At 45.5% G+C, this 16,714-nt stretch overlaps 1 protein-coding gene across 2 annotated transcripts in view; it reads left to right on the top strand.

Moving 5' to 3' along the window:
• The window catches only part of LOC124595633, a 267,034-nt gene that overhangs the window by 201,498 nt on the left and 48,822 nt on the right, over positions 1 to 16,714 (top strand). For both annotated transcript variants that reach the window (XM_047134458.1, XM_047134457.1), the window contains exon 7: positions 8,719 to 8,918. In XM_047134458.1, coding sequence (XP_046990414.1) covers positions 8,719 to 8,918 — 200 coding nt within the window. The remainder of the gene's footprint in view (positions 1 to 8,718; positions 8,919 to 16,714) is intronic.

The following is a 16,714-nucleotide window of genomic DNA, read 5'->3' as shown; positions in this document are numbered from 1 at the left end:
GTTGTGTGATGTCCTTAGGTTAGTTAGGTTTAAGTAGTTCTAAATTCTAGGGGACTGATGACCATAGCTGTTAAGTCCCATAGTGCTCAGAGCCATTTGAACCATTTGAACGAGAGTATGGCGATGACGAATACACGCTTCCAATGTTCTTTCACCACGATGTCGCCAAACACAGATGAGACCATCATGATGCTGTAAACAGAACCTGGATTCATCCGAAAAAAAGACGTTTTGCCATTCGTGAACCCAGGTTCGTCGTTGAGTACACCATCGCAGGCGCTCCTGTCTGTGATGCAGCATCAAGGATAACCGCAGCCATGGTCTCCGAGCTGATAGTCCATGCTGCTGCAAACCTCGTGCTGCGAACTGTTCGTGCAGATGGTTGTTGTCTTGCAAACGTCCCCATCTGTTGACTCAGGGATCGAGACGAGGCTGCACAATCCGTTACAGCCATGCGGATAAGATGCCTGTCATCTCGACTGCTAGTGATACGAGGCCGTTGAGATCGAGCACGGCAATCCGTATTACCCTCCTGAACCCACCGATTCCATATTCTGCTAACATTCATTGGATCTCGACCAACGCGAGCAGCAATGTTGCGATACGATAAACAGCAATCGCGATAGGCTACAATCCGACCTTTATCAAAGTCGGAAACACGATGGTACACATTTCTCCTCCTTACACGAGGCATCACAACTACGTTTCACAAGGCAACGCCGGTCAACTGCTGTTTGTGTATGAGAAATCGGTGGGAAACTTTCCTCGAGTCAGCACGTTGTAGGTGTCGCCACCGGCGCCAACCTTGTGTGAATGCTCTGAAAAGCTAATCATTTGCATATCACAGCATCTTCTTCCTGTTGGTTAAATTTCGCGTCTGTAGCACGTCATCTTCGTAGTGTAGCAATTTTAATGGCCAGTAGTGTATAATCGTTTAACGTCGCCCGCGAACATATAGCGTTGTGGCATAGCTACCACAACGCCACCGGTGTCTACCCTGTAATACGGAATGCTCACAGCCTCAAGGTTCAGTGTAGCGCAAACGTGTGAAATAAACAAGCAACTATGCCACGGAGTCGCACTTGTGCATACTACAGCCAACTGAGCGAGTTTGAAAGGGGTCAAATTGCCTTCTTGTGAGTGGCGGGATGGTCGTTTCGGAGAATTGCCACGCAGTTTGGACGTGCTGCATCAGTTTTGCAATGACGCTGGCATCAGTGGTCATGTAAACATCCTCACACGCGCAGACGAGTTTCTGGACGTTGTAATGGTACTTGAATTACGTAACCATTACGGCAGGTCACCTGAACCTCTCGATACCAGCAATATTCTACTGTATTTCTGTAAAGTAGTTAACATATTTCTGATACAACATTCAGATTTTATTTCATTAATGTAGAGGTACTTTGATACATCGATACGTTGATATTGCAATGATATTATTCTTATGTGTATTCTTTCTTTTGTCACTATGATCTTTGACGTACTTGTAGCTCTTGATCTTTGGCCGCTTAAGCGATTAGTTTGTTAGAGAGTCGGACCTTGAGAAAGTCAAGTCTTGGACGTCATGCTGGAAAGACGCGTATTGTAGTCAGCTTATAAAATGTGAATCTTAGCAGTGAGGAAGATGTTTTCAAGTATGTTTTGTGTGTTACGTGATACTGCAACAAAAGCAATAAAAAGGAAGTGCAACTTAAATTCGGAGTGCTGGTTATTTTTTACATCACCATTGTGCTAACTTTCAAATGTTTAATCTTCAAGAATGGTTTGTGAAACATATCTATAAAACTTTTGAATATCGCAGAATAAAACCTAGATCTCTTTGCATCCGAGTTTGGAAATATCACCACCTAGATTTTCGACGATTGAGCCATGATTTTACAACGAGACCAGCGTGGGATACTCGAAAAGATGAGTGCCTAGTTTATTTATTATTACATGAAATGACTTTATTAACTGTGCTCTAATGACACCTGCCACATAATAACTTTGTTCTTGCCCGAAAATGCAGTATTTAGCAGCGTGAGCAACACCACAATCATTATTAAATTTTGACCTTTGTTGTGGTAGGGTTGTTAGAACGTGCACGCGGCACAGACGCCCACCAGCATCGTCGTATTGTAAAGGCAGCAGTGGCAGATCGTACAACTACCACAGCACAGATAAGAGAGCTTGAGAGCCCAGACGAGTCAACACGATCTGTGGCAAACCCGTATTTAGCAGTGTGGCTATGGACAAGCACTCCTCTATCCCTTCTTCCACTCACGACACAGCATCGACGTGCAAGGGTCGACTTGGTGCCATCAGAGGATCACTTGCAAGATGGAATGTTGCGCCGTGGTCTTCGATGATGAAAGCAGATTCTGCCGGCACGCGAGTGATGATCGTTTCCGCTTACAACGTAGACTTGGTGAGTGCTGTCTCGTGGAGCGCGTGCGTCCAAGGCACGCTGGCCTTAAGGTCCAGGATGCGATAAACTACAATTCTCATTCGCCTTTGGTGTTTCTGGAGGGAACACTAACCAGCGCTCGGTGCATGCAGAATGTTGTTCGATCCGATCTTTTGCCGTTCTTGCTACAGGATGGTGATGTGTTGTTCCAATAGGACAGTGCTCGCCCACATACTGCCCTGAAACTGAAAGTGTGCTGCAGGACGTGCAGCAACTTCCCTGACCAGTGCGATCTTCGGACTTGTCTCCAATTGGGCACGTGTGGTATACGATGGGATGATAAGTGATTCGTACGACTTGTCAACCAGCAACTCTTACAGAAATATGTGAACATGTCGAGCAGGCGTGGCATAACGTTTGGTGGGATAGTCTTCGCCGTCTGTACGATCAGTGGATGCCAGAGTCATCTCCTGAATTGACAGCCGTGCAGGCTATGTCACGTACTAAGATGGGTGTTTCAGCACGGGTCGATACCTGGTTCCTCAGAACCGCTTGTGCTATTGATCTGTAAATGTAATAATTTCATAACTCCATATGCACTGTTGCAACAAGAAATATTGAGTGAGCTGGAAACCTCTAAAACGCTGTACTAATTTTTTTCCTATAGTATATATCGTATGTCAAACGAAATTTGTGTCTCTTGGTGTATGGAAACTTTGTCTCACTGTTTCCAAGCACACTGATGTGTGATATGGCAGTTTAAACTCAAGGACGTAATTTGTGATCGATATACACTCCTGGAAATTGAAATAAGAACACCGTGAATTCATTGTCCCAGGAAGGGGAAACTTTATTGACACATTCCTGGGGTCAGATACATCACACGATCACACTGACAGAACCACAGGCACATAGACACAGGCAACAGAGCATGCACAATGTCGGCAATAGTACAGTGTACATCCACCTTTCGCAGCAATGCAGGCTGCTATTCTCCCATGGAGACGATCGTAGAGATGCTGGATGTAGTCCTGTGGAACGGCTTGCCATGCCATTTCCACCTGGCGCCTCAGTTGGACCAGCGTTCGTGCTGGACGTGCAGACCGCGTGAGACGACGCTTCATCCAGTCCCAAACATGCTCAATGGGGGACAGATCCGGAGATCTTGCTGGCCAGGGTAGTTGACTTACACCTTCTAGAGCACGTTGGGTGGCACGGGATACATGCGGACGTGCATTGTCCTGTTGGAACAGCAAGTTCCCTTGCCGGTCTAGGAATGGTAGAACGATGGGTTCGATGACGGTTTGGATGTACCGTGCACTATTCAGTGTCCCCTCGACGATCACCAGTGGTGTACGGCCAGTGTAGGAGATCGCTCCCCACACCATGATGCCGGGTGTTGGTCCTGTGTGCCTCGGTCGTATGCAGTCCTGATTGTGGCGCTCACCTGCACGGCGCCAAACACGCATATGACCATCATTGGCACCAACGCAGAAGCGACTCTCATCGCTGAAGACGACACGTCTCCATTCGTCCCTCCATTCACGCCTGTCGCGACACCACTGGAGGCGGGCTGCACGATGTTGGGGCGTGAGCGGAAGACGGCCTAACGGTGTGCGGGACCATAGCCCAGCTTCATGGAGACGGTTGCGAATGGTCCTCGCCGATACCCCAGGAGCAACAGTGTCCCTAATTTGCTGGGAAGTGGCGGTGCGGTCCCCTACGGCACTGCGTAGGATCCTACGGTCTTGGCGTGCATACGTGCGTCGCTGCGGTCCGGTCCCAGGTCGACGGGCACGTGCACCTTCCGCCGACCACTGGCGACAACATCGATGTACTGTGGAGACCTCACGCCCCACGTGTTGAGCAATTCGGCGGTACGTCCACCCGGCCTCCCGCATGCCCACTATACGCCCTCGCTCAAAGTCCGTCAACTGCACATACGGTTCACGTTCACGCTGTCGCGGCATGCTACCAGTGTTAAAGACTGCGATGGAGCTCCGTATGCCACGGCAAACTGGCTGACACTGACGGCGGCGGTGCACAAATGCTGCGCAGCTAGCGCCATTCGACGGCCAACACCGCGGTTCCTGGTGTGTCCGCTGTGCCGTGCGTGTGATCATTGCTTGTACAGCCCTCTCGCAGTGTCCGGAGCAAGTATGGTGGGTCTGACACACCGGTGTCAATGTGTTCTTTTTTCCATTTCCAGGAGTGTATGTCACGGTAACAGAGTAACCACAAGACAAACGCAGGTAAACTGATAGCGGAAGAACGCAGCATGCTGTTTGTAGTATCTCGGTTTTTGAAAGAAATGTAGTGGATGCAAGTGTTCAAGATCTGTAAGAACTCACGCGCATCCACTGATAAAGTGTCATGACTACAGATGTCACCTGAAAGGTACTGTGTTGCTTCCCATACGTATGGGTATGATATTTATATCTTCAGAAAAAAATGTAAATGCTACAGGGAGAGATGGCCAATAGACAGTATGTACGAGAACGAAGAGGTAACGATAAGACTGGAAGACAGAAAGAGAAGTGTTTGGATTAAAAAGTGTGCAAGGCAAGAACGCAGTCTTTCTCATCCACTGTTGAACCTGAATATCGAAGAAGCATTGGTGGAAATAAAGAAACGTTCAGCGGTGGATTAAAATTTAAGACGAAAATGCATCAACGATAAGATTCGCTGATGACATTGCTGTGCTCTATAATAGCGGCGAAGAATTACAGAACCTGTTGAATGGAATAAACGATATAGCGACGGGAGGACGACGGTTCAATCCCGGGTCCGGCCATCCTGATTTAGGTTTTCCGTGATTTCCCTAAATCGCTCCAGGCAAATGCCCGGATGGTTCCTTTGAAAGGGCACGGCCTACTTCCTTCCCTGTCCTTCCCTAATGCGATGAGGCCGATGACCTCGTAGTTTGGTCTCTTCCCCCAAAACAACCCAATATAGCGAGTACACGGAATGTGGACTGAGAGTAAACCAAAGGAAGAGGAAAGGAATGAGGAGTACCAGAAATGAGAAGAGCATCACACTTAGCATGCTAATTGTGTATTAGAAGAACTCAAGAAGTTTTGATACCATGCACAGCATATAAAGGACGAAAGAAGGGGCATACAAGAAGCATACTAGTGCAGTCAATGATACCATTCCTCTCCAAAAGAAATCTGATCATAATTTGAGAAAGAAATATCTGACAATGTATGTCAGCAGACCATGTGGTACGGAAATGAATCATGAACGGCAGGAAACCGGAAAAAGAAGAGAATCGATTTCCTTGAGCTGGGTCATACAAGGATGGCCAAATTAATTGTACTGATAGAAAATGAGGACGCTCTCCACAGAATCGCCGAGTGAAGGAAAATGCTGAAAACACTAACTAGGAGAAAGTATAGGATGAATGGACATGTTAAGACATGGAACCAGAGAGAGGTAAAGAGGACAAAAATTTGTTGAGGAGTACGGAGAGTAGATTGTACGACCGGCGTTCAATAAGTAATGCAATGGATTGTTTTTCTCGGCTATTTTTGGTTGAAAAAAGGCGGAATTTGTTGTGAGATATCGTGGAACATTCAGTGGAACAACTTGTCCGATCTCCCGCATGCCGGACGGCTGCACACAGCTGTGACTCCTACAGTATTGGAACGTGCGGACACTCTCACTAGAAGTGACCGACGGATCACAATTAAACACCTCGATGCTCAGCTGGACGACTCTGTTGGTAAGGCTGTCACTCTCGTCCACTGTTTGGGGTAGTGAAAGGTGTGTGACCGCTGAGTTCCTCGCCGCCAGCCAGAAGGCCATAAACAGCAACTAAGAAACATCTGCGCAGAATTGCTTTGCACGTTATGAGCCTGGTGGCGACAATTTTTTGTCGAACATCGTCAAAGGCGATGAAACATGGGTTCTTCACTTCGAACCGGAAACAAAACGGCAATCCACGGATTGGCGTTACACCACTTCTCCTCTGAAGAAAAAGTTCAAAGCTCCACCCTCAGCCAGTTAAGTCATGGCGTCAGTCTTTTGGGATTCTAAAGGGGTTATTGTGTTTGGTGTCCTCTCATGGTGCAACAATCAACTCTGAAGCGTATTTTGTGCTACCTAGCCGGCCGCAGTGGCCGTGCGGTTAAAGGCGCTGCAGTCTGGAACCGCAAGGTCGCTACGGTCGCAGGTTCGAATCCTGCCTCGGGCATGGATGTTTGTGATGTCCTTAGGTTAGTTAGGTTTAACTAGTTCTAAGTTCTAGGGGACTAATGACCTCAGCAGTTGAGTCCCATAGTGCTCAGAGCCATTTGAACCATTTTTTTGTGCTACCTCAGGAAATGGAAGAAACGACTTCTCCTTCCCCATGACAACGCAAAGCCTCACACCATTCTGCACATCCGAGTGGAACTCGCAAAAGTTCATTGTACTGTTCTTCCTCATCCAACCTACAGCTCGGACGTCGCACATTCCGACTTTCATCTGTTTGGCTCGATGGAGGGTGCACTCCGTGGGAAGCAGTACGTGGATGATGGGCAGTTGGTTTCGACGTCGACCAGTAGAGTTTTTTGTGAACATTCTTGGAACATTTAGCTATACATTAAGCCTACTCAATGTAGCCTCCATCAGCTATGACACATCTGGCCCAACGTTCTTTCCATGATGTAAATGCACTTTGGTAAAATTCTGGGAATTGAATGTTGCACCATCGCTTGACACAGAAAATAAGGTCTTTCTCACTATCAAATGTTTTACCGCGCAGGTGGGCCTTCAGATGGAGCCAAGTCCGGACTAAAGGGAGGATGAGGAACAATTTTCCACCTCATTTTCCTGATTTTCTCCATCGTCATAAGGCTGTATGGGGTTTGGCATTGTCATGGTGTAGTCTGATGAGCTGATCCTGAAGCTGCGGTCTGTGGGTCTTGATGGCACGTCGCAGCTTGTCCAATGACAAACAGTAACGGTCCCGGTTAATTGTGGAGCCAGGTTCCAAAAAGTCAATGAAAATGACATCCCACTTATTCCAGAAGAAGGAGGCCATCATCTTTCGGCCTGCTGTTCGTAAAAGTCTTGGTTTCTTTTTCCGAGGGGAACCCGGATGACGCCACTCCATGGATTGGGTTTTGGTCTCAGGTTCGGACAAAAACAACCATGTTTCATCCTGGGTAATGACGCTGTCAAAACACTGTTTCCACTCTTCATTAGAGGTCTTCATGAGACCCTCGCACACATTCTTCCTCATCGTTTTCATTTCTCTGGTTAATAATATAGGCACCCAAAGTGCACTGATTTCTCTGTACCCTACTGACTGTACCAGTGATACCACACTACCCAATGACGAACGAGTCACTTAAGCAGGCTATCGTGTCATCACACATCTGTCATTTTGGATGATTTGATCACTGGTCTCCTTATTCACATCACGCATCACACACACGATGGTCTACCGCATCGTGGATTGCCCAGTAGAGAGAAATCACCTTCTTTAGACCTATGCAACCGCCGCTGGATACTGCTGCGATCCACTGTGTCTCTCCCCCCCCCCCCCCCCTCTCCACCCAATAAACAGGGAGCAACTTCCTGTGAATCGATGTGGCAGAGTCATCGCCAGTCTTGAAGAGGAACTTCACATCTACTTCACGGTCCATTATGGCTCGCCTGTAAATAAAAGAAAACACTTTTATATACCAACTTGTTGCTAAATGTTCCAAGTATGTTCACAAAAAATTTCATTCTCTTCCTGCAAAAAATAAAACAATTAGAGACGACTGTACAAAACTTTTTGAAAGCCCTTTATACTATGCAGGCATAAAGGCCCTCCCAGTAAGGTGGCGTGAGGCCATCGCATTGAATGGGGATTAAACTGAAAAATAGGGTTTTGCAACCAAAAGATTGGGAAATCTTGAATAAAACATACCTGCATTCAATAAAAAAATAGATGTTGTTTATTAAACGTCACTCATATACAGAGTGGGCAAAATGAAACTATTCAGAAAATATTTTGTGCTGCTTAAGATAGGCAACCCAAATTATAGTGTCTGCAGTCAGGATGGATAATGCAAGCTCAGTTGCCTGTTTCAAGGGGCATGAAATATTTTCCGGGCCAGTTTCATTTCGCGCACCCAGTATAACAACTGAGCACGTCTTGTGCAGGTGGTGCTATGAAGAGATTGGATGAAGTTGTGGCGGAATGGACTGAGCCAGTCAGAAGACTGATGAAAAAGAAATGTGTAAAGTAACTGATAGCGTTCTTCCTTAGTGTCGCTTTAATCCTGAGTGTTTTATTTTTATTTTAGACTATGTGAGACTAAATCTCGCTGTCGTGTTATTTTTTGCCGGGGCAGGTGAGTGGCTGGAAGGCCCCGTCTACTCATCGGCGCTGGGCCCGCACTACGCCGTGGACAGACGCGCCCTCTACATCCCGGATTACTCGTACCAGGCGCTCAACCCGTTCACCGCTTACCAGGTGCAGCCGGACAAGCGCGACAGTCGCTGGAATGGCTACTCCAAGGACAAGCGCTTCATGGTCTCCAGGAAGAGGGATGTGAGTACAGCGCGGCACCCACATTGAAACCACACATCAAACTGCATGCACTAAACAATGTAACAGGCGCATGTCTTTGGTTAAAGTGCCTCTAACCATCGACGGACAAGGTTCACCCTGTTGCATATCTTTATTGCCCTTCCAATATATTTCACGTATATAGTGTTCCATAGCTCGCAGCAATTTAAAAAAATGCATTTTAGAATAATAACAATAATTTTGTAAATTGAAGATGGAAGGGTGAGAAAGAAAAGGGAAGGAATCGATAATGTCAGCTGCATCGGGACTTTACGTGGAATCAGTGGCGACGAGTGAAAATTTGTGTCGGATCGCGATTCAAACCCGGGATCTTCGGATATGTCCGAAAGAACAGATACCTCGCATTCATATACTTGATTCGCCTCAATGGACGAAGAAACCAGAATCTTCACTGCGGATGTTCATAGACGTTCGACCTTCAGCGGGAATCTAAAATTAGCGAGCATAGCGGACATGGTCGGGGGCTGAAGATAGGCAGTGGTGGGTGGGAATGAGGATCAGCCGGGGAGCGTGCCGAGATGCTCCGCCCATTTGCGGTAAACACTGTGTTTGGGTGGCGTAGTGGTTAAGCAACTGCCTAGTAAGCGGGAGATGCCGGATTGGTACCCCAGTCCTGCCCAAGCTGTCATTCGTCGCTGCTGATACAGCATAAAGTCCCGACGCAGCGGATATCAATGATTTCTTCCCTTTCCTTTATCACCCCCTCCACCTTCTGTTTACAAAATAGGTATCACAGTTGTGGATTCTGCGTGGTGCCTGTTCTTCCGGACGTGTCCAAAATAACAAGACACCACCTTTTTACGAGGGGCATTTGAAAAATCCGTGCAAAAATAAAAACTTCTTACATATTTGGGGTAAACCTATTCTATTTTTCCATATAGTCTCCTTTTAGACTTATACACTTCGTCCAACGCTGTTCTAATTTCTCGATACCTTCCGAATAATAGGAATTGTCCAAGTCTGCAAAATAGCTACTAGTTGCTGCAATCACCTCCTCGTTTGAATAAAATCTTTGTCCCGCCAGCCATTTCTTCAAATTGGGGAACAAACAGTAGTCCGAGGGAGCCACGTCTATAGGCGCTTCAGTCTGGAACAGCGTGACCGCTGCGGTCACAGGTTCGAATCCTGCCTCGTGCATGGATGTGCGTGATGTCCTTAGGTTAGTTAGGTTTAAGTAGTTCTAAGTTCTAGAGGACCGATGACCACAGATGTTAAGACCCATAGTGCTCAGAGCCATTTTGAGCCACGTCTAGAAAATAGGGGGGATGTGAAACGAATTGGAATCCTATTTCCATTAATTTTGCGATCACAACTGCTCAGGTGTGTGCTGGTGCATTGTCATGATAGAAAAGGACTTTTTTGCGGTCCAATCGCCGGCGTTTTTCTTGCAGCTCGGTTTTCAAACAGTCCAATAACGATCAATAATATCCACCTGTAATAGTTTCACCCTTTTCCAGATAATCGATGAGGATTATCCCTTGCGAATCACAAAAGACAGTCGCCATAACCTTTCCGGCGGAAGGAATGGTCTTCGCCTTTTTTTTGTGCCGATTCTCCCTTGGTAACTCATTGTTTGGATTGTAGTTTGGTCTCAGGAGTATAGTAATGTATCCATGTTTCATCCATAGTGACGAAACGACGCTTAAAGTCCTGCGGATTCTTCCTGAACAGCTGCAAACCATCCTTGCAACACTTCGCATGATTCCATTTTTGGTCAAGCGTGAGCAATCGCGGAACCCATCTTACGGATAGCTTTCTCATGTCCAAATGTTTATGCAAAAATTATGTACCCATTCATTCGAGATGCCCACAGCACTATCAATCTCACGCACCTTAACTGATCTGTCATCCATCGCCATATCATGGATTTTATCAATGATTTCTGCAGTCGTAACCTCCACAGGGCGCCCAGAACGTTCAGCATCACTTGTGTCCATATGGCCAATCCGAGAATTTTGAAACCACTTATAAACTGTTGCAACCGAAGGTGCAGAGCCACCGTAGTGTTTATCAAGCTTCTCTTTAGTCTCATGAGGCGTTTTGCCTTTCATAAAGTAATATTTAATTACCACACGAAATTATTTTTCGTCCATTTTTTTGGCAATCACTCGACTTCCTTGATTCATACGAATGCCAAACACAAAGATATAGACCAATATGGCTCAAACTTGGTGTGCGTTCTTTCCAAAGATGCTACTAACTAAACATGACCTCGATACTCGCCGGTTTTGCCATCTCTTGGACTTTGCACGGACTTTTCAAACGTCCCTCGTATATAAATAATAACAATAATGAAATAATTCTGTATTAACCAACGATTTCGATTATCTGATCATCTCTGGATGTTATAAAATAATTTAGAACAGACTATTCCTACATCTGTATCGACGTCTATATTCCAACAGCCACATTACGGTGTGAGACGGAGAGTACGCTCTGTACCAGTGTCACTTCCCCCACCTTTCCTGTTCCATTCACGAATGGTGCTGGGGAATAATGTTTACTAATCCTCGTTGTGGACTCCAGTCTCTCTGATTTTAGCCTCCATTATCTTTTCGCAAGCTATACGAGCTTAATTTGAAAAGTTATGCGCGCTGTAAGACAGAACCGAAGAAAGTATTTTCACAGGCATTCCATACCATCTCCATTCTTGCTTGCGACAGCTTCCCAAGTTTTTCTAACTTCTGTATTCCGTATAGGGCGCCTTCATTGTTGAGCTGTCTGATTACTTGGGTCATCCCACTGGAGGCTTCATCAGTTGTGTCAAAACGTTTTCCATAGACTTGCTCCTTCTATTTGGGGAACAAATCAAAGTGTGGTGGGCTCATATCAGGATTGTATGGTGGGAGGGGAAATATGGATGGGAAATATTTTCCATCCGTATTTGTCGATCGTTTCTCTCACTTGTAGGGCAATACGCGGTTTTACATAGTGTACAAAATGAGGACATCACCTGCAAGCAGGCCTTCTTTGACGAATTTTCGGGCAAAAACATTTTGCAGAAGCGGTTCGTAGTACGCGCCTGTAAAGACATCCCCTGGGCACTCTGTTTATCAAGCATTCATGTCATACGCAAAGATCATCATCATTTTCACCTTTGATTGTTGGCGGTGGAACTTTTCCTGGCGTGGAGAGTCGGAACTTCCCCATGTGACGACTGACACTTCAGTTTTGGCTCAAAATATAGTAGCCAGGCTTCGCGAAGTGCAACAATCCTTTTCACAAACTGTTCTCCTTCTCTTCGATAACGTTCAAACAACTCTTCTGCGATTCTTTTGTGACCTGCTTTCTGCTTTTCACTCAAATTATGTGAAACCCATTTGGCAGCAACTTTTTTCATCGTTAACTTTTCAGTTCTGATTCTGTAAACTGAAGTGAAAGACATTCTGGTCTCATACACAATTTGCTCACATGTTTTTCGTCGGTCCTCTCTCAAAATGTCATTAACAGTAACCTGAGAGGTGTAGACCGTTGCAGTTGATGGCCTTCCACTTCTTGGGTTGCCCTCAGTGCTCACCCGACCTTCACGGAAACAAGCAGACCACCATCATACTGTGCTAAGGTCCACTACACATCTCTCTCAAAGCGTTGTAAATTTCAGTTGGATTCTTTCCACGTAGGGATTCGATTTTGATGTAGGAACGCTGGTTACTACGTGTAATCCAACCTCACTCAATTTCATCTTCCATTTTAAAACTGAATTATTCACGACACAGCCACGCGAACCATCAACGCCTAAGGCCAAGCTCACAACTGACATGAATTTCAAGCTGACCATAACGGTAGCACAGTGTAAAGAACTTCTGAAGTGACCCTCGTACGTACATGGAAGAAACATAACGCTCGACTCTCACAGGAACTTACGCTCTAGAATATCAACAGTACACAAAACCGTGATACACAACCACTCTCTTGTAGCATCTGCCATTGGAGTTGAATGAGCATATCCATGACGATTTCTTGCTTACTAGATGAAGCTGTGACAAAACGCGCTGCTGTTCTTTGGATATTCGCTATTTCCTGAATCAGTCGCATCTGGTGTGGATCCTAAACTGATGAGCAATATTCAAACATGGCTCGAATGAGGTTTTTGTAAGCTGCCTCCTTCGTGAATGGACTACATCTCCTGCGGATGCTTCCAATGGATCTCACAAGTAACCCCTTGAATGCGAGGTCGTAAGTTCAGTTTTAGTAAGGCTGATTTGAAAGTGTTGTGTTAACAGTTATGACAGGAAAAAATATTAGCTGCTAATGACTGGCCATCACGACTGTGACAGAAAATGAGTATCCAGGAGGTGCAAAGATCAATCTTATATGGGGTGTATGTATTACGCTTCGCGAAATCGACATTGTCGACATTCCAGAAATGTTGAAGACAAACCATTAACTTGCACCGTGAACACCGAATGAAAAATGGCGCGACACAGTGATTCTAAATCTACATCTACATCTGTACTCCGCAAGCCACCTGACGGTGTGTGGCGGAGGGTACCTTGAGTACCTCTATCGGTTCTCCTTTCTATTCCAGTCTCGTATTGTTCGTGGAAAGAAAGATTGTGGGTATGCCTTTGTGTGGACTCTAATCTCTCTGATTTTGTCCTAATGGTCTCTTCGCGAGATATACGTAGGAGGGAGCAATATACTGCTTGACTCCTCGGTGAAGGTATGTTCTCGAAACTTCAACAAAAGCCCGTACCGAGCTACTGAGCGTCTCTCCTGCAGAGTCTTCCACTGGAATTTATCTATCATCTCCGTAACGCTTTCGAGATTACTAAATGATCCTGTAACGAAGCGCGCTGCTCTCCGTTGGATCTTCTCTATCTCCTCTCTCAACCCTATCTGGTACGGATCCCACACCGGTGAGCAGTAGTCAAGCAGTGGGCGAACAAGTGTACTGTAACCTACTTCCTTTGTTTTCGAATTGCATTTCCTTAGAATTCTTCCAATGAATCTCAGTCTGGCATCTGCTTTACCGACGATTAATTATATGGTTACTCCATTGTAGATCACTCGTAATGCCTACTCCTAGATAATTTATGGAATTAACTGCTTCCAGTTGCTGACCTGCTATTTTGTAGCTAAATGATAAAGAATCTTTCTTTCTACGTATTCGCAGCACATTGCACTTGTCTACATTGAGATTCAATTGCCATTCCCTGCACCATTCGTCAATTCGTTGCAGATCCTCCTGCATTTCAGTACACTTTTCCATTGTTACAACCTCTCGATATACTACAGCATCATCCGCAAAAAGCCTCAGTGAACTTCCGATGTTATCCACGAGGTCATTTATGTATATTGCGAACAGTAACGGTCCTACGACACTGCCCTGCGGGATCCCTGAAATCACTCTTACTTCGGAAGATTCTCTCCATTGAGAATGACATGCTGCGTTCTGTTATCTAGGAACTCTTCAATCTAATCACACAATTAGTCTGATGGTCCATATGCTCTTACTTTGTTCATTAAACAACTGTGGGGAACTGTATCGAACGCCTTGCGGCAGTCAAGAAACACGCCATCTACCTGGCAACCGGTGTCTATGGCCCTCTGAGTCTCGTGGATTACAAAGATCCGCACCATCAAGATCGAAGTCCTAACGTAACCTAACCTAACCTAACCTCCTTGATAGTTACAAACGGTGCAGGACGTTCAGCTAGCAGCTAGGTATCCGCTCTTAAAGAATGCGTATACAATCATATTGGTATAACGAGGTGATGAGATCTGGTGGAGTGTAATGGCATGCAACCAATTGCGAAACAGTTTGTCGTGGAGCTTATCGCGAAACTGGCTATACTGTAGCAGTAGCTAATATGTTTCATAAGCACGGAAAAAAACGTCTAGAGGCGGAATATGTCCAGTGGTTCCAGGTGGTTTGAACTGCAACGTCACACACTTTTTAGGAGGGATAGTGGGCTGTAAAGGGGTGTGACTTTTATATGGAGACCAGGAATCAAGCAAAAGCGAATTATGTTGACCAGTTGCTGGCCATAAGCAGTGCTCATACCATAGTCGTAGTTCTCTTACGATCATCTTCGCACTCTTGTTCACTGTGACGTAAATACTCTCTACAGCCCTTCCTGGCAAGATTAGGCGCACGAGAAACAGTCGCAGGGGGCAGAGCACTTCTCACTTCCCGCAGCACAGTAAATAACTTTCCAGACGATCTACCACCCAGATTAACAGTCGGCATAATTGTATACGAATGCATTAAGGCATTGATGTTAGTTGATCTTGATGAAACTCTTTTGGTGCCTCTAATTTCAGTTGTTCTTTTCATATGCATTTCCTCTTCAAATTCCGATTGGTCTGAGTTGAAAACAAATTCATTACTGAACGACGGGATAAGTTTATCTCATCTACAAATTTTCGGGCCGATTCCGCAGTTTGCTGAGCATCGTCAGGTTAACGCTTTGTTTAAAATTTTGTTATCTTACGTCCTGTAGTTATGTAGTATTGTTTGGAGTGTAACCATGTACTGCTTCCTTTGAAATCACTGTAATCTATGTCGCGGAATTTGATGTGCATAACGTAATAGGCCACTATCATGCACATCCTTATATGGGTTGTGTGTATTACGCTTCACAAAATGGACATCGTCGACATTATTCGAGCGTTCTTGAAACGCGCAAACAGCAGTTTTTGTAACAAGTGCGCCTTGTCCTCCCTTGAATATCAGTAGCTTTTCTTATACTCTACACTTGTCACATTACTGTGGACTTATTAGAAATCTCTTCATAATTCTTTTTTACGGCGCTGCAGATGATCTTCCGTGTGCCTAATTATGTTTAGTACCTGCTCCTTGGATCGCGATTGTCCTTTACTACATTTCACTGGAGACGGGATTTGTGGCTCCCTGTCCGACGAGGATGATGAACGACGTGGCTCGACACCTGTTTCAGTATCACTTTCACTTATTAAGCAAGTATCGTCATTATTGTGCGTCTCAGGTACATTGTTCACGCAGTCGAGCGTATACGACACCATACATTTCACTGACTCATCTTGCAGAAACGCTAGTATTCATCTGCCACTTCTTTCCCACTATGCGAAATTCCTCGAGTTCCTTTCTAACGAAATGTCAATTTCAGCAACTACTGGAGATATAATGCAATGATTTCCTTGTTTATCGTTACCACTGCTCTGTTTTGTGTCAACACCACCAACACAGTAGCACTGTTGAGAGTTACTCGTCGACTAAACAGTTCAACTACACTCGGTAGCCTCATGCTGTGCTCACCATGGGATACCTCCAGTCCGGCCCCATGTTGCCATTAGCAGTCCCTATTGTGGTTGCATGGCAGACAATATGTGGTGCGTCGAATGTCGAAAGCATCATCGCCGTTTGCGACCCCACACGCAAGGGGTCCCTTGTCAGTCTGGTATCTGCCTTATCCTCAATTAATTGTAAGTGGACGTTCCACTTTAAAACGCCCAGTAGGCTTACTGGCAGCTATTTTATGTATGCGACTGCTTAGAATGATTAGTTTGCAATATTATAATCAAACATAATGTGTCTTTCTGTCTGTTTATGCGCAATACGTTAAATTTCTTTATGTTCAGGATGAACTACTAAATCGTGCACAGGCGATCCTCGACGGGCTTCCCTGGAATTCTCTACAATTTTATAGCGTTACGACTTACCTGTATACGACATCATCATCCGCGAGAAGCCTCACAGAAGTTGCAAGACTATCCACAAGGTCATTTACATGTAAACTGCGAGAAGCAACAGTTCTTACTCCCTTGGAGTATGC

This window comes from Schistocerca americana, chromosome 2, assembly GCF_021461395.2.
Source record: "Schistocerca americana isolate TAMUIC-IGC-003095 chromosome 2, iqSchAmer2.1, whole genome shotgun sequence".
Classification (NCBI taxonomy): Eukaryota; Metazoa; Arthropoda; class Insecta; order Orthoptera; family Acrididae; genus Schistocerca; species Schistocerca americana.
The sequence above is the reverse complement of the archived record's forward strand: the minus strand, read 5'-3'. Positions and strand labels throughout refer to the sequence as shown.